Here is a 17,347-nt window from a genome sequence, read left to right as displayed (position 1 = left end):
AATTAAAAAGTGAGATATTACATTTTCATTAATATTTATATATAAATTCTAAAAAATTAAAATAGAAAAATTCTAGAAAAATAGAAAAATCATTTAAAAAATTAAATGTTAGAAAATTATAAAATTATAAATATAATTTATAAAATTCAAAAAAATATAAAAAGTAAATATTTAGTTTTAGAAAAATAAAAATATATGTCAAAATCTAATATATCATTCTAGAAAATGCAAAATATTTTTAGCTAAAATACCAAAAAGTATATTGAAAAAAACACAAATAAAAAACTAAGAAAATTAGAAAGAACAAAATTAAATATATGAATACCAAAAATATATATTTTAGAGGAAAAAATTAAACGATATTTAAAAAATAAAATATATGATTTCTTAAAATTTTCTTAAAATATTAACAATTCAAATTAATATTCGTGGGTCAAAGTGGGTCAACATTTTTATAAATTATATAATTTTTATTTTTAGAATTATTAAGAATTTATATATATATATATATATATATATATATATATATTTAATTTTAGGATACCAATTTCTCGTTCTTATTGATTGAGATTATTAGGTGACGGGCGTAGCAACTTATTTAAACTTCATTAGATTGAATTGGTTTAGACAATGTAAAAGAAAATATTTAGGTACCACAATCAGAAAATGGTACACTCTTTGAACAAATCATGTTTTTAAGACATATGGTCGAATTTGATATCATCTGATATACCATGCAAATCAGAGCCTGGTTTACGGCAAATGAAGAATGAGAAAAGCCATTGCTGACGAAATTCTTAGTTCTTAGCTCCCATTATCACATGCTGCTGTCTCTTTAGATTGTTTCCCCCTCTAAAACAAGGTATTATACTACATACATTTTTATGTTTTAAGAGATGCCAGCCAGTTGAGGAACCAGAGAACCTGAAAACCGCTAAATCCAAACCCCATGACATTGAAGTCCAGGCCCACTTAAACCCTAAACTCAAGACCTTCCTGTTTGATTTCCGCCGCAGCGCCGTCTCTTGAGTAACCATCACCATCACGGCCTCCGCCGTCATAGCCTCCTTGGAGACCACCAAATCCTCCGCTTCCTCCACCGCTGTTGTACCCACCGTTTCCTCCTCGAAGTACACCGCCGTTTCCCACGGTATGTTCCTTCAATCAATATTCTGACCTGTGATTCCTTCGGTAGTATCCCTCGTAGTTTTCTTATCACGGAAAGCAACGAAAGCGAAGCCTCGGGATCTTGTAGTCCCGTTAGATTTTTAGAACATTCATTCGGAAGCTTTGAACCCATTTTTAGATTTTTGAGAATTTCGTTTGTTGAGTCTATCTATTGTAAATAGCTACTATGGTTGCGTTTGGTGAAATTCAATATTTCTTCACTTTTTAAGTTTGAGTTTGAGTTTTTGATCTTAACACTCTTTATGCAATAAATTTTTTAAACTATTTCAGAAATGACCAATTTTGATAACGATTTTAATGTCAAAATGGTGTTTTTTAGTAAGGTACAATGACTAAAATGAAATTTTCAGTATAATACAGACTTCTAATATACTTTAATAAAAAAAACCTTATTTTATTATATCTGGTGAATGCAGCCTGTTTTATTTTATTTCGTTACATTACAGTTACAGCAAAGTTCTAGGGATTTTGGGCAGCACAACTTTGCTGAAGTTGAAATCTTGGAACCAGTTGCTCTGTTGGAGAAGCCCATATTGGTTCCTTGACAATGAACAAGCAGCTGCAGCAAATCATCCATATTCCACCCAACCCCCCTGTTTCCCCCACCCACCAACCCACCGGTGAGTTCATCAATTCTCATTTCTTTTTCTCTTTTTTTTTTTCTGATTATTTACTGATATATACACTATACAGAAAAGGTTTATGCTGCCTTAATTGAACCGAAGCATGCCAATACTATCATAAGGTAAGGTAATAATACTACCTCTTTTACTTTTATTATTATTATTTTATTATGGATTGTATTAGTAATTACTAATATTACTTTTCTTGAATGGAATTGGATGGAATGGGAAGGGTAGGCGGCTTAATCAGATTGCACCCCTTCAAAATCTCCAGCATTTGAAGCGGATTCAGAAAAAGCAACTCCAAGGGGGTTAGTAATGCTAATATTATCCCTTACAAAAGTGTAAATTTGAAATTTTCTCCTTTAATTTCATTTCCATATCAACAGACCTTCATTCAAATGTTCATAATAACTAATACCAGCTGTATTCAATTGTTGGAGGAGCTAAGTTTCTCTTTTGAGTATATGTTTGTGACAATTGCCTCATGTGACAGGAAAACCAGAGTTGTATGTCGTATTATGTTTAGCTTCTGAAAATGAAACAAAATCCAATAGAATGCCACCAGATGTGGAAGATATCGTCAATTCCTACCACTTGACTCCTTTCATTACTGAAGTGGGTTATCTTCTTTTTTTATTTTGTAACACTATTTTCTCTAATACTCATCTTATTTCTGACCAGTGGGTCATCTAATACAAAATCAAAAGAGTTTTAAAGTTTGTGTGTAACAACAAATAATAGCCATGGCTTACTGCCTTTGCTTTATGTGCGATGGAGGTGCCATCAACAATTGATTCTTTTAACTTGTTTCTTTTATAGCTTTTTTCATTGCCCTTTTGGCGCTCTTTATGGAATGGTTGTTGTTTCAAAACTTAGGACATAGTTTGCACCCTTTATATTTTGTTCCATTCTTTCTCTTGTGCTTGTCTGTGCACCTCTATATGTATCTCTCTCCCACTTTGTCACTGTCTGCTGTTGTTATTACTCCATTGCCACATTGTGCTTTTCTAAGTTATTCTGTAAGAATCTCTCATTTATTTTCTCATTCTTTTGTTAATAATTTCATATGGCTAAAATCAAGGGAAGTTGGAAGTTTTTTATTGAACAGTTCTTTTCCTTGACATCTTCCTGTCAAATGTTTTTTATTTGAAGCTTCCTCTACTGAAGGCATGGCTTTTTGGATTTACTTTTAAGCTATTATTTATATTTCACATTTACCTAAATGACTTGTAGGTTAACAAATATGCTGCATTATCAAAGGAAGAGTGGGAAGAACAGTGCAAACTATGGCCAACCTCATACCATCCACCAACCTAGTAAGCCCTACATTTTTGGTTTACAGTTTTTTGAGTTAAAGTCTGGTAGCCATTAATCATAAATTTTATAAACACTGATATGAAGCTGAGAAAGGGTATGCAACTGATAACCATTACTTAGAAATTGTATGAACTGTGAAGAAGTGAACGGTGTTCAGTTTAAGTATTTAACCATTTAGTGACCCGTTGCAAATTTGAGGTGTAGAATTTTATGGTTCAAGGTCTTTAAGTTATAGGGTAAACTACACCACAGGTCACCCAACTAGTGTCTTTTTTCTTTTTTGGTCACCCAACTATCAATTTTTTTAATTTGGTCACCCAACTAATCGATATGTTTTTTTTGGTCCCTTTCTGTTAAGTGCCGTTAAATCTCTGACGGAAGGGTGACGTGGCAGTTAAAAAATCGGTATAATAACAAATTTAGCCTTCAACTGTTACATATTATATCGATTTAGTCATTTTAAAAAATCAACCCTCAAAATTTACAAATGGTTTCAATTTCATCCTCAAAATCTTTATCATGAAAAAATTCAGCTTACCATCCATGAACCACTGTCCATCAGATAAAATATAAGCCTTTTTAATTGAAAGATTCAGATCTGTTAAAACCTGAACAGCATTCAACAAAATTCCATGTCTTCTAGCTCTATCAACCTGATGAAAATAAAAAAGCCCAAAATAGGAGCTTGAATGAGTAAAAAAAAAAGCTTTGAAACCCAGAATCAAAATCAAACAGAATACAAACCTGGGTGTACTCATCCTTATAACGAGCTTTTCATATTCATCAAGACAAGCATGCCACTCCATTTTTTTTTATTCTTAGATTGTTGTTTCTTTGAAGAACCCCAAAAAAGATGGAAGCATGAAAGGGAAGAAGGAACCCCTTTTATGTATAGAAAAGAGGGAAAAACAACAATGGTGTTGGCTGAATCAAACAAGGCTAAATGTCAGTTATGCTCAAGACTCTTTCGCTTTGTGTTTCCTTCGACTAAATCGCTATTAACAACCGTACACCAAACTCTTTTAAATTTGAGGATCAAATTGAGACCATTTGTAAATTTTGAGGGTTAATCATTTAAAATTATGACTAAATCGAAATAATATGTAAAACTTGAGGGCTAAATTTGTTATTATACCAATTTTTAACTGCCACGTCACCCTTCCATCAGAGATTTAACAGCACTTAACAGAAATGGCCCAAAAAAACAATCTTGATTACTTGGGTGACCAAATTAAGTAAAAAATTGATAGTTGGATGACCAAAAAAGAAAAGAGGCAATTGTCAGACACGTCATATAACTTACGAAGCTGCGATAGTCTAAATGTGTGCTTTAAAGTTTGGGCTATTGACTAGTCAACTCCAGTATTAGGACTAAAACTGTTTATTGAGTTTTAATAAGAAGTTAAAATGGTGTCAAATCTTTGAGGAAAAAAATAGCAATTGTTACATAGTGGAACTCCCTTGAGATCTAAATGTTGTGAACTGCAATATCATTTAGTACTCAAAATATGCTCTTGCTTCAATAGTGTGAAACAATAGCCTAAAAAGTGTTTTATTGAGTTTCCTTCCTTGTTTGATATATTGACGCATAAAATGCTTTGCCTGAGAAAATAAATGTAGAAGGATGGGAAATGGTGTTTGTGTGCTTATTCAAACTAAGGGATATTTTAGTGGATTATAATCACTATGCAAGTACCGGCTTCGGTTATAGGTGGAATATTTTGAACTGCATATTGGCCATTACCTTTAATTGGTGGGATTTTAGAGTTTGAAATGGTGCTTGGATTCTTAAATGTTTAGTTCTAATTATTCGTGGTGCTAAAATTATTTAGTCTGTCGTTTGCAGCTGCCACATGCTATAATATGTTCCTTGTATGCTTACTTTTTCTCTTCCTTTTGTTCCATTTGCAGCAATATTCCTGGCATTACTGGATTTAGTGAGGAGGATTCTAAAGCAGTTTTCAATTTTATGAAGTCTACAGTAGAGTTGGCGAAATCTGGTGATCATTTGGTAATTATGTCAATTCTTTTCTCATGCACCAGCTTTATTGTTTGAGGATACGTGTGGGATACTTGAATCCCAGTCCATTTGCAATTCCAGAACCTATACAATGGATAGCTTCTATAAGTAATTTAGAATATAAGAGTTTGTAGTGATTTCAAGTAGGCTAACAATAGTAGGACCCTGTGATTGTTTGTTGAAGTGGACCTCAAGATAACATAAGATGCTTGACCTAGAACAAGTATTGTCAAGTCAAAACACTCAATCAGTAATCTGAAATCTTAGTTAAAATTCTCAAGTGTCCCAATAATTCGATATCAAAATATCTGAACTCTCAATATCTCAATATATATTAATCTGAATGGCCTGGACATTTTTGACTAAACACTAAATGTAAAAAAATGCACACTAGGAAATAAAACCCTACAGTCCTAATACTTGGAAAATAGGTGAAATTCTAATAAATATAAATAAAATCTAAAATTGCCTATGTATATGAGAGAATTGTGCTAAGGTTTGAATGTAAAATCTGTACCCAAGCCCCACTCATTACCAACATTGGCCAAGACATGACACTTCACTCTACAGAGGTTGCTAGTAACACTAGACCAATGTTGTTACAAGTTAGGCATTGTCCCTTAGCATCAAACAACAAAAGTCCTGAAGACCCTTTCTAGGTCTTATTTGGTCAGATGCATGCTTGGTGAGTGGTGAGCCTACGCATGCTTTTGTAAGATGATAGATCATAGATGATATCTAATTTCTTTTATTTTCATTAATTTCACCTTTTTTAGTAAGAAAGGGGACAATACCAAACTTTCTGCCTTCTCATTTTTGAGTATTCAATTGCAGACAAAGGATTATAAAGAAATCCTGCGTGTTGACCAACAAAAGAGAAAGGAAAGTTTGCATCTTTGTAGGATAAACTGGAGATCATATAAAACGCACACATACTTGTTGTGCCTGGCCTCACTCAAGTGGATGCTTTTCTTGTGCCTTGCGCATTAGGCAATATAAAGGTTCTAGCACCTAGAATGTGCCTGGCACCCTAAACAAGGGGCTACAGTCTTTGTAATGCTTTGTGTTGCGTATCAAGGTAAAACAAGACAAGTGTCAGAAAGAAGTAGTATTGTGGTGTCTATTCAGCCTTTGCTGATGTAGGACTTAATAAAGGCTACAATTGTTATACTTATACCTTAGTATTATGTATCTTTAAGTAGGATTTTATTTTTTTGCGCAATTTAGCTTTTGTTGAATCTCTTGGTATGATGTGCTGTTCTGCTAAGACCTAAGAGTTTATTAGAAAATAGATTCGATGCATGTGATTATTAATGAATTGTCTATTGCTTCTTATGAAATCACCTTTGAGGAGATAGCTTTCGTTAAAGTGCTTTTAGTTCCTGCCTTGTCACTTATATGAATTTATCATTTTTCAAATATTAGTATTTTAACATGGTTGATTGCAATCTTGGCAATGCTATGTCAATAGTAAAACTGAAAGAAGGTTGAGAAAACAAAGAAAGCTAAAGAAAAAGGATAAACTCAAAGGAAACCTCTAAATCTTAAGTCTGTAGTTCAAATTGTCAATAATCAGTGCAACAGATGTTGCAGAATAAGCTATGCATATGAGCTCTTCCCTAATATAAACCACATACAGTACAACCTAAATTGGTAAGGCCAAGTAGAAATCAGTCACTTTTCCTTGTAATCCATTTTTGGTGGTGTTTCGTTCCTTAGTTTCTTTTGGTTGTGGATGGTATGTTATTCTTGTCTAATTCTGCATTTTTCTGCAGATTGTCAATGCTGCTATGATAGTGGATCCATTAGTTGGGCAGATAATTGCAAGTGCATGTGATGAAGTCTGCTCTTGGCATACGGGAACAAGCAAAGCAAAGACTGAAACCTGTGACTTTAAACAGTTAGAAGGATTCACTTCTCATGTTGATGCGAACATCACAGCAAAAGATATAACTTTCCTTTCAAATGGGTCAGCTAACAATCTCCAACAATGTTACAAGGCAGTATCTTGTTTAAACCCTTGGTGGTTTGCACAACAATCATTCCATTCAAGTCCTTGTTATTGTCACCCATTACGACATGCTTCCATTGTTGCTATAGAAGCTTCTGCTGCCAGGGACAGACATTTGTTCCCTGGTTTTGGGCATAATGAGAAGTCATATGGAGTTGATTGTAATTCTTCTTCCTCAGTTTCTCTAGCAAAGAGACAAAGGGTCGACCTTGAAAATGTGAGTTAATATTCTTCTACTTCTGAACCTCTGTCTTGGTGATCCTTATAAACAAAGGTTAAGATGGGGGCATATCCTCTAATTTTGTTTTAGAATTCTGGTGAAATATCTGTTTGCTGCATGCAAATATATATATATATATATGTTATGATTTTTCTAGGTTTCTTTTATCAAACAAAAACAAATGTTATGGTTTTTCCTCATTTTTCTTCGCAGTTTACTTTAAGGCTTGAACAAAAATTATACCAATTGGGGTTTTCTAAACAAGAACAATTTATTGATCACTAATAGCAAATTGTCAAATGTACGTGAAGTAGGTTAAGTTTGCTCTTTGAAAGGTTTGTTTTTACTAGTTTTTCATAAGAATACCATTTGAAATATAGATTTACATAACAAGACAAATCCAAAGTCATATCTAATGATTTTGTTTTAGGTAAAAAATAGTGGGGAGCAGGATGCTAATACTGAAGGTTCAAACTCCTTAGGAAGGCCGTATCTGTGTACTGGCTACGACATCTATCTTATCTGGGAGCCTTGTGCAATGTAAGTCGTTAACAGAACTTATCTCTCTTCCTTTTTACATTTTACCTGATATAAAATAATTTCAAAGAAATTTTAAATTGAATAAATTAAATGTAGCTAATTTAATCTCATTTGAGATTAAGATTAGAAATATTTAATTGCAAACACCAACCCTTGTTAATTTCTATTGATGGATGGGATTTGCTTTGTGGTTGCTTGCTTGTGTCTGGATAAAAGCACAACAGATTTTATCAGGGGTCTGCTTTTCCTTATATTTTAGGCTATTTTTCTCTTCAAGAGCATGCTTGTTGGTTAAGCAACAAGAACTACTTGCTGTATTGTGTCTTCTGAATTTTAGCTATAATCTTTTTGATGAATCTCTACCGAGTACTCGTCCTTAGGAGTTGAAATACATGTTGCTCCAACTCTTTTTTTCCCCTTCTGAAGTATTGTGTAACACATTTTTGGACATGGTTATGGAAATATGAGCTTTCAAGGACTGTCCAATACATGGAAAAACTTGGAAGAACATACCTCATGTTGGGCGCATGCCAACATTTGCACACACGTCCAAGTAACATAAGTTGAAATAGTCATTATGCTAAAGATGGTAGCTAAGGAGGAAAATATTTCTTCCACTTGAGCCTCTTCGGTTAAACTTGGCTGGTAAAACCTTTTGATCATTTCTTCTTTAGATCATTAAAATCATCTTAAGGCTTTGATTGGTGCATTGCTAACTAGCGGCTATCAATAAAATTTTAATCCGAGCTGTAAATTTTGCTGAAGGAAATGATTATTTGTGCAAGAGAAAAGTTTTTTGTTTACCTATACTGCTGACATTTTACTTTTGGAAGTGATGCCATTATCTGATACGTGGACATTTGGTTTTGCATTTTGAAGGTGTGCCATGGCTCTTGTTCATCAAAGAATTAGGCGCATATTTTATGCATTACCGAATCCTGAAACTGGGGCATTGGGAAGCGTTCATAGGTTACAGGGTGAGAAAAGCTTAAATCATCACTATGCAGTTTTCAGAGTGGTCATGCCTGAACTTGAATTTCCAGTAGAAAGATAGCTCTTGTGATATTTCCTGCTGACCTGTTCGATGCCATTTTTCTTTTACAATTTTCTAGAAATTCATCTTGTATTGTTATTTTTTGTTATGGAAATTGTAATGCTAATTGATATTGAAACTGTAACTGTAATTGAGTGATGATAATACTAGTAGATCCAAGTTAATTTTATCTGTTTCTGTTCCAAGTCTACTTGAAATGAAAGACAAAGTATGGTTCAAAAAAGGAAAATGAAATTGAAGACAAGTAATATTCACTTATTTATCCAGAAAGAAGTAAATAAATAAATGGTGGCTGTGTTTGAAATCATTGTTTATGTTTGTCAAGCATTCAAGCTTCCGTGCAGTTGGTTTCTTAATACTTGTGTAGGCCAGGTGGCGGGTCATTCAAATTATCATTCTTCTGCCCATACTTTTTAATTTTTTCATTGAGATGTTTCGATATTCAAATGTGAAACTCCAATTAAGTATGGAGTCAACTCACATTTAATTTCTAAATGATAATAAAGTTTTAGTGCTGCCCATAAAACTTGATGATTCTACCTAATAGGCATTGGTAGCAACTCTATACTGAAAATTAGGATTATACTTGATCTGGCTTAATCTAAAATTTTAGATTATTTTTTAGGCTGAGTTTAAAATTTTACCTAAACTTAACTTAAATAAAAAATACTAAGGGTGAGTTTGGATGGACGGTGTGTTTAGTGTAAAAACAGCGGTGGCGGTGAGATTAGATACTGTAGCAACACTGTAGCGTGAGACAAAAAGTAAACTAAATGCACAACACCGCACCCAATCGCCCATCCAAACCCATCATAAATCTAAACTTTATTTGGCATGTTCATATAAATATTTTTATATTATATTTTGTATAAAAATAAATTTTAAAAATATAATACATCAAATATACCACAAACATTAAAATAAATATATTAAAAATATATTAAAAAAAAGTTTTTATACTTAAATAACACATGGCAACAAAATAATATCAAAATGACAACAAACAACAATGAAAACAATTTAGGCAATTCGAGCCCGATCAGGCCTATCCCAAATAAATTTTACCCAAAACTCGGCTCATTTAGAAAATAAGTCACTTTTAACTAAGCTCTCTCACTTTTCAACTAAGCCTTCAAATCTTGGTGGGTGACCAACTTATTATGAATTGAAAACTAGAATATATTCAAATCTATATTAGAATAAATAGAAGTGATGGATCGTATTTTAACTTATAACTTAATTGAAAGTATTTTGAATTAAGTTTAACTAAATGAAATTTAAATCGAATAATTATTTGGAGTTGAATTAAAAATAATTAAATAAATCAAATCAAAATCTTATTGAAAAACTAGTTCCAAAGTTCTGTAAGGTGATTTGGATGTCAATGCCACATGTTTAATATCAACGAAGAAAATTAGCCAAGTTCAGTAGCATTAATTTAGATTAAATTGCCCCAAAATAAAAGAGAATAATCCAAATAAAAAACAATGAAAACCCAAATAAATGACGGAAGGAATCCAAAATCAAGCGGATGCGAAGCAAGGCGAGCAGCTGAATTGTTATAATTTAAGAATAATCTTCCGACCAGCCAACATTTACATCACATACACAGAGAGTTGAAACTATAGAGTTGCGGAAATGGAAGACTTGCAGGAGTTTAAGAAGAACAACAACAATGGAAACCGCAAAAGAAAGTCCCAATCCCATTCCAATACAGGCAATACTGATCGCAGGAGTAATACACTAACCTTCCCTCTGTTAATGGCTGCCGCTCTCTCTCACTCTCATACTAATACCAATACTCATACAGTTGTGAAGGATTGCTTAACCAAATTCCTTTCCCATCCAATCCAACCCCACGAAGCCACTTGTATTCTCTCCCTTTGCCCTCTCCTTCTCCGCTCCAAATCCCCTCACATCGCCACCCTCACCGCCCAATTTGTTGGGGCGGTTTCTCTCCTGTCCTTTGAAGTGAATCACCAGGTCGTCTCTGACTTTCACACGCTTAAGGCTTTGATTTCTTTGATACCCACTTCTCGAAAGGCCGTCTCCATGGCTGCCTGCGATGGCCTTTTGGATATTTGCTCTACTTGTCTGGGAAGACAACGGTTGCTCCATTTTTCTGCTTTGGAAACTCTCATGTCAGTATTTTCTTTCTTTCTTTCTTTCTTTCTTTTATAATTGCCCAACGAGTAATCTTATTGCAATTATTTACTTTGCTTTGCTTGTATCACTCATTCATGTTATCACTCCTATTTAGACCACTGCAAACTTAGTGCTACTACTGTTTAGACTACTGCAAACTTACCGTGAAGAGCAAAGAAAAATAAAGTAAGTGGTTGTCTATATTTAATACTTTGAACATTTAGATGATAGATACAAATATGTAGAGAAATATTGGTGATAAACTAAAACAATAAATTGACAAATGCCATTGAGGGTGGTTGCAGTGCATATTTAGTTTTGTTTAGGGGTTTTACGATACATGGTATGGTATAGATGATGAAACTAAGAAACATGAACCACAATTATGTATTTTCTTGTTTTACATTGCCATTGTGCATAAACAAACTCATATAGTCAGTTGCATAGTTTATTCACATAATAATCGGTAAACATGTAGTTAGATATTCGCTTAAAACTTCATTCTGATGTTGAGAAATTAGAATTAGCTATTTAAATTCATAGAAATGGACAATGCCCTTTGATTTGGTATTTATTCACTTTACATTTACTGTAAAATGGTGGGGGGTGATATAGTGAATAAATGGCATATGCAATGGCTCATATAGCCACAAAAATAAGTATCTTCCGCTTAAAGAGTACAATAATAAGCAAAGTGTTTTTTATATTTCCTCTGAAATGTAAGATTTAAGTGACTAAAACATATAATAAATAAATTTTAGACATACATTGTTTGGACTTAGTTTCTTCTTATTCTTGCAGAATGGAAATGTTACAAAGCAATTTAACTTCTTTTTCCAAAATCCTTATGGTTTCACATTTATATTTCGAATGGCATGTTTTATCAATATGTTAGAAGAAGACTCCAATTATTAATTTGTCCCTTCATTTTCCCCCTGAAAAGATGTTATAGGCTATATATATTTGCATATATTGCTCTTAGGTTTGTTAAAAATTATAACTTGATGTGCTAAATCATTGCCAGGTTTGCATTCCTTGAGGTTCAGGGATCATCAACACTGATTTCTTTAAGCACTGGAGATGATGTAAATATTGCTTCTCTCAGGATAGGCTTTCAGAAAGGTGAACTCCCAGTTTTACTTCTTAATGCTGCCATCATTCTCATAAACACATGCAACATTGAGCAATTAAGAAAGATCCCGAGCAAACTATCTGAATGTTTTTCTGTCTCTTTGAAAGAAGTGTGGAGAGAAGCTCACAAAAAAATGATAAACAGTGATATTTTGGGAGCTGGTCAAGGGATGAACTTATATTTCAGCAATATTACCATCAGTGATCTGGCGGAAAGCATTTTTAGGCTTTCCATTAATGTTGATCAATTTCCAGCTCTTATGTCCAGTAATATTGTTGAAAGAAGAATATTTTGGTCTAGTGAGGATGATTTCAAACATTTCATATTAAACCAGTGGGAGGTCTTACCTTGTGTTGTAAGAAGGTTCTCAAGTGCTTCATTGGAGGTGGATGAAATATTCACATCCTTTATGCAATCTCTTTGTTTTAAAGATTCATTCCCTTTGGTTCTTTCTTCTATCCTTCAAGATCTAATTTCCTGCTTGCCCATTGATTCAGATGAGTTAGACATCCTTAATTTCCTGATGGAGGTTAGAAATAAATTGGGATGTCCTCTTATCAATGAACAAGACATACGGGTTCTAAGAACAGATAACCAATTTAAACAAGAAGTGCACTTTTTTCAAGAAAATTCAGATTCTTGCCGTGTCAAGACTCCACATGTTTTATGTTTAGATGATATGTTAAAGTGTCAAGAAGCATATAATGATGGTTATACAGTAGCTTTACGTGGAATGGAATTCCGCTTTCAAAGGGTTGCCCTTATTGTAGACAGGTTAGCTTCAATCTTTGGTCAACCATCGGCAGGTGCCAATATGTACTTAACTCCACCTAATTCTCAAGGGTTGGCTCGTCATTATGATGACCATTGTGTATTTATCTGCCAAATTTTTGGATCTAAGCAGTGGAAAATATTTTCTCAGCTAAATGGGCAGTTACCTCGATTATATGACCCTTGTAACATTCTAAATAATGAAACCATTGATGATACAAGAGACTGTTATAACTTTTTTCTTAATGAAGGTGATGTCCTATATATCCCCAGGGGTTGTCCTCATGAAGCATGTACACATTACGATAAGCAAGATGGATCTGTTGGGTTTTCCCTGCACTTAACACTTGGAGTTGAGGTTGAACCTCCGTTTGAGTAAGTTAACTTTGGATAAGTGTTTCTTAAATTCTGTTGAGTCAATGTATAGGCTCACTACCATGAACCATTTTGCCTTGCATCCTAAATAATAATGCCTCTTCACTTTTTATTGCTTAATGTAGATTAATCATTTTAGGTTTCTGAGATTATCTCATGATATTAGTGTCACATGCTATCTGTATATTCTAGGACAGACTGAAGCTCACTCCACTAGTTTCATTGTGATTTGGCTAGAAAAATATTATTCACTTTATCATCAGATACATAATAAATGCAATAGGCATTATTGCTGCTTGCCAGATAATTTGGCCTAAGAGCTTTAATTTCTTGTATGATGTTGTGTTAGATTTTCATAAAGGTTCCATATGTATTCTCTTTCTTGCTTTACTATTGTTTATTTTGTTTTCTATTTTTTTGCGCTGTAGTTTCTTAGAGATTACCACATATCCATGAGAAAAGAGTGTTAAAAGAATGAGGGAATAATTTATAATTGTAGATGAAGTTTTGCTGGTAATAATTTACTCAGTTAACACAGGTTTTATAGCTTTTATCGTTTTTGGAAAATTTTTGCAGTTTGTCTACTTTGTGGAAGAAACAGTGAAAAATGTTAACATTTAAGATATGACGAGTTATTACTTAAACTCTCTGAATTGAAGCTGAGATTTTCATTTACTGCTTGTCTCATCCAAATTGTAATCATGTGCCTCGAAGATAATTTTTGGTCTTTCATGTTTTATATAAACTTGAACAACACTTGTAACTTGTTTATCTCATGTTTCAAATAACAATCTTATAACATATATACCACACACCACTCCAAAATTTTTTTTCTTCATCTGTTTCGAAATTTTGTATGGGAAGTAATTCATTGAAAAAATTACCATTTATTAGCTTGTTGGTGATTAGGTTCCTTTATTAGACAGTTGGCATGTGAGGTAGTCCCCGTTTCTTGTCTTCAGTTTTCCTCTTGTTGTGCACATGGCAAGGATCTAATTTTTTATTGAATGAGCGACTGATTGCAACATGTGCCCAGGTGATAGTTACCTTCTGATTGGACATTTTGCTGCAAAAGAAGCAATATTGAAGCTTTTAGCAATAGAAAACGACTGATGATATGTTTGGTCAAAATGAGTGTATGTATCGGTTTGCCATATCATTTAATTTGGAGAACTTAGGTTTCTATGATGAAAAACCATTGGGTAATTCTTGGAGTTTTTCAATTTTTCTTTTGCATACCTTCTTAGCTATTGCGACAAAGTTCTATTTCTTTTACTTGATCGCCCTTCTTTTAGTTATTTTAAGGTCAGGTTTGAATTCGGTTTTAAAGCAGGTACCTCATCACTTTTAACAAGATTAGCAATTCTAGTTTTTATCAGGTACTAATAATTGGACTTTTGTCAACTGAACCACATGGGTAGTGGCAAAGGACTTGTATTCGAGTTTTTAGTTTAGACCAATCATGAGTTCGATCTTTGAACAACCTCTACCCCTACCCCTATCAAGAAAAAAAAATAAAGGATGTTTGTATTTACATTTCTTTTTCCAGTTTTCATTGTTTCTAAATTAATTATACACTTCCATGATAAATATAGGTGGTTGTTGCTAATATGAAAATAAGTCCTTTTTTCCTTCTCTTTAATATAAATTCCTATATAGATTAAAAATGATTTTGATTGATTGTGGTGACCATTTAAAAGTTGATAGTTGAACATTGCATGTGGAATGACCCATGTTGTTGACAAAATTATTTAGTTTAGACTTCAGACATAGTTGTCCTTGGGACATTAGGACAATTTATTTGGTCAATGTCTCTGGGCATCCCTTGTATATTTGATCTTGTCATGATTGAGCTTATGATGATTTTGAGTGGATCGGATTCATTAAGTTCAATTTTTTTTCCATAATTCTACAATATGACGGATCTTACTTGGATGCTATTTTAATTTATTTCTCTTTTGGTACTTTCTGTTTCTTTGGGTTAGGGGAACTCCAGACGCTCCTAATTGGGGATGCCGGCTGAAACATATGCTATGCTATGCTTGGCCATATGCATATTGTATTACTTTATAATGATTTATTTTACTTTAAATTAGAATTCAGTTTTATGTGGTTTGGCAGTTGTAAATTTTTATAATACGACATTAGAACTCATACACTCTTTCCTTCATTTACGCAGGTGGGAGGGGTTTATGCACATGGCACTGTTTTGTTGGAACCGTACTCAACACCATTCTCATCCTTCGTTAAAGTCATTGTCTGGAATTTTAAATGTCATGTCAACCAGGCTTCTGCATATAGTTATTGGTTTAATTGGTAATTCTGATCCTGCCTTCCGTAAGGCATGCTTGGTAGCTGCTGCTTCTTCACAATCAAACACGAATAGCTGGCTTGATCAATGCCAAAGAACCATTTTCAGCTATTTGATCAACAAAATTAGCCGAGAATTGAGGTTCCAGGAAGCATTGAAGAGTGTTGAAGCAGCTATTGAGAGAAATGAAGACCCATTTCAGCAGATCAAGTGGTTAGGATATCTGAACCAAGAGAGGGAAAGTGTTGAAGGACATGATTGGGATTTGGATTGGTATGTTGGATCAACAGAGATTAAAGATATATTTGCTGTATATGTTGAATACAAAGAGATGGCCGAAAGGGTGTTCATGGATGTGAAATCGAAGTTCTGTAATGAGGTATCATATGATGACGTTACTGCAAACTATAAGCTATTGCATGAAAAGTATGAGGAGGTTAGAAAGCAGTATATGAACGGAATGTTATCTCTGCATTCTATTTGACTGCATCTGCATATGATGTATATTATGTTATACAATGGAAGTGATTTTTCATCAAATCTTGTAAAAATCTCCTCATTCGTCTCAAGGTATCAACCATCTTTCTCTTCGCACTGTATGTGTAAACCTAGTCGGGCCAAGTCGAAACAGTGAGAAAGTCGAGTTAAATTAAAAAATCATTGCTTAGAGACCCGATTCTTGGTTAATTGTATTTCATATTTTAAAGTTTGAAAATAAAAGTTGAACTATTTGAATTTGCTTTGACTTAAGAAAGTAATAGAAATCTCAGTAAATAAAAACTCAAAAAACTAATATAAGAGAAAAAATCAAACCATGTATTGATTTCAGATGAGGTACATATTAAGCATCAATGCAGTGTGTTGCATTGCTTATATGAGAGAAATAAAGGCAAAAGTAAACAAAAAAAAAAATTAAGGCTTAGGATGTTTGGGGGTTGGAGTTGGATGAGTAGTGACTCCATGGTAATCTAAGTGGTAATTAACAATCTCATTATCCATATGCCCATTAGAACCTTCCCATGATGAACCATCAACCACCTGCATTCACACCATTCAATTCCTTTAGTTTCAGAAAGAAAAAAGAAAAACTTAGCCATCTTCAATCTCAAAACTTCTATAATTTCATAAATAAACAATGTTACCTTTGCTTTGGGATATATGTATTTGTGGTGAGGCAATGACATCTCTAGTGATCTCCTTCCTGTAAGCAAGATTAAAGAAGAAGAAGAAGAAGAAGAAGAAGAAGAAGAAGAAAGTAGATAGAAAGCAGCTGTGAAGAGACATAATAAGATGAAATATGCAGGCCAAACCTTCATTGTGTATTTGCAGAAATAATGAACTTTTCTATGTCTCTCTATATGTAGGATGGAATGGAAATGAGTGAGTTGAACATTTAATGTATATATATTTATAGATTAGGAGATTTTAAATGGAAATGATGTTGACAATTATTGTTGGAAGGGAAGTGAGGGAGTAGGGATTGGGAAAACATGTGGGAGCCCCATCCCCCATCATTGTGCTTGCTTCCGAGACGACTAGGATTTCAGACTTCCAAACTCTTAGACCGACCAATCCAAAGCTCCTCCACCACCATTTGTCCCCTCTTTCTTGTTTTATATCTTCGTTATATATATTTG

General features: G+C 33.6%; 2 protein-coding genes across 4 annotated transcripts; both read left to right on the top strand.

Annotated features, from left to right (window-relative positions):
* The first annotated feature begins 612 nt into the window (after positions 1 to 612).
* Positions 613 to 9,145, top strand: LOC105769923 (tRNA-specific adenosine deaminase TAD3). Of its 2 annotated transcripts, XM_012590891.2 has the most exons (10): positions 620 to 1,150; positions 1,635 to 1,808; positions 1,882 to 1,933; positions 2,049 to 2,122; positions 2,308 to 2,429; positions 3,048 to 3,130; positions 5,043 to 5,142; positions 6,927 to 7,379; positions 7,813 to 7,922; positions 8,802 to 9,145. In XM_012590891.2, exons 2-10 carry the CDS (start codon positions 1,736 to 1,738, stop codon positions 8,974 to 8,976), a joined length of 1,242 nt encoding a protein of 413 aa, XP_012446345.1. In that variant the 5' UTR covers positions 620 to 1,150; positions 1,635 to 1,735; the 3' UTR covers positions 8,977 to 9,145. The 2 variants fall into 2 exon arrangements, with proteins under 2 accessions (XP_052487253.1, XP_012446345.1); XM_052631293.1 differs by lacking the exons at positions 7,813 to 7,922; positions 8,802 to 9,145 and adding an exon at positions 7,596 to 7,792 and having other exon boundaries at positions 613 to 1,150.
* A 1,301-nt stretch (positions 9,146 to 10,446) lies between these two features.
* Positions 10,447 to 16,304, top strand: LOC105769922 (uncharacterized). 2 transcript variants are annotated; one of them, XM_052631292.1, is made up of 4 exons: positions 10,447 to 11,117; positions 12,146 to 13,027; positions 13,298 to 13,399; positions 15,579 to 16,304. In XM_052631292.1, the coding sequence occupies exons 1-4, from the start codon at positions 10,615 to 10,617 to the stop codon at positions 16,192 to 16,194; spliced, it is 2,103 nt and encodes a 700-aa protein (XP_052487252.1). In that variant the 5' UTR covers positions 10,447 to 10,614; the 3' UTR covers positions 16,195 to 16,304. The 2 variants fall into 2 exon arrangements, with proteins under 2 accessions (XP_052487252.1, XP_012446344.1); XM_012590890.2 differs by having other exon boundaries at positions 10,448 to 11,117; positions 12,146 to 13,399.
* The last annotated feature ends 1,043 nt before the right edge of the window (positions 16,305 to 17,347 follow it).

The sequence above is a fragment of the Gossypium raimondii genome, chromosome 5 (assembly GCF_025698545.1).
Source record: "Gossypium raimondii isolate GPD5lz chromosome 5, ASM2569854v1, whole genome shotgun sequence".
NCBI lineage: Eukaryota > Viridiplantae > Streptophyta > Magnoliopsida > Malvales > Malvaceae > Gossypium > Gossypium raimondii.
Note: the sequence above shows the minus strand (reverse complement) of the source record. Positions and strands in the feature narration are given on the sequence as shown.

Bases quoted from the DNA above. Each gene is read 5' to 3' on its own strand.
- LOC105769922 (XM_012590890.2), top strand. From the start codon at position 10,615: ATGGAAGACTTGCAGGAGTTTAAGAAGAACAACAACAATGGAAACCGC. The intron at 11,118-12,145 runs GTCAGTATTTTC...AATCATTGCCAG, and splicing joins TCTGCTTTGGAAACTCTCAT to GTTTGCATTCCTTGAGGTTC. The intron at 13,400-15,578 runs GTAAGTTAACTT...TCATTTACGCAG, and splicing joins GAGGTTGAACCTCCGTTTGA to GTGGGAGGGGTTTATGCACA.
- LOC105769923 (XM_012590891.2), top strand. From the start codon at position 1,736: ATGAACAAGCAGCTGCAGCAAATCATCCATATTCCACCCAACCCCCCT. The intron at 1,809-1,881 runs GTGAGTTCATCA...TACACTATACAG, and splicing joins CCCCACCCACCAACCCACCG to AAAAGGTTTATGCTGCCTTA. The intron at 7,380-7,812 runs GTGAGTTAATAT...ATTTTGTTTTAG, and splicing joins AAAGGGTCGACCTTGAAAAT to GTAAAAAATAGTGGGGAGCA.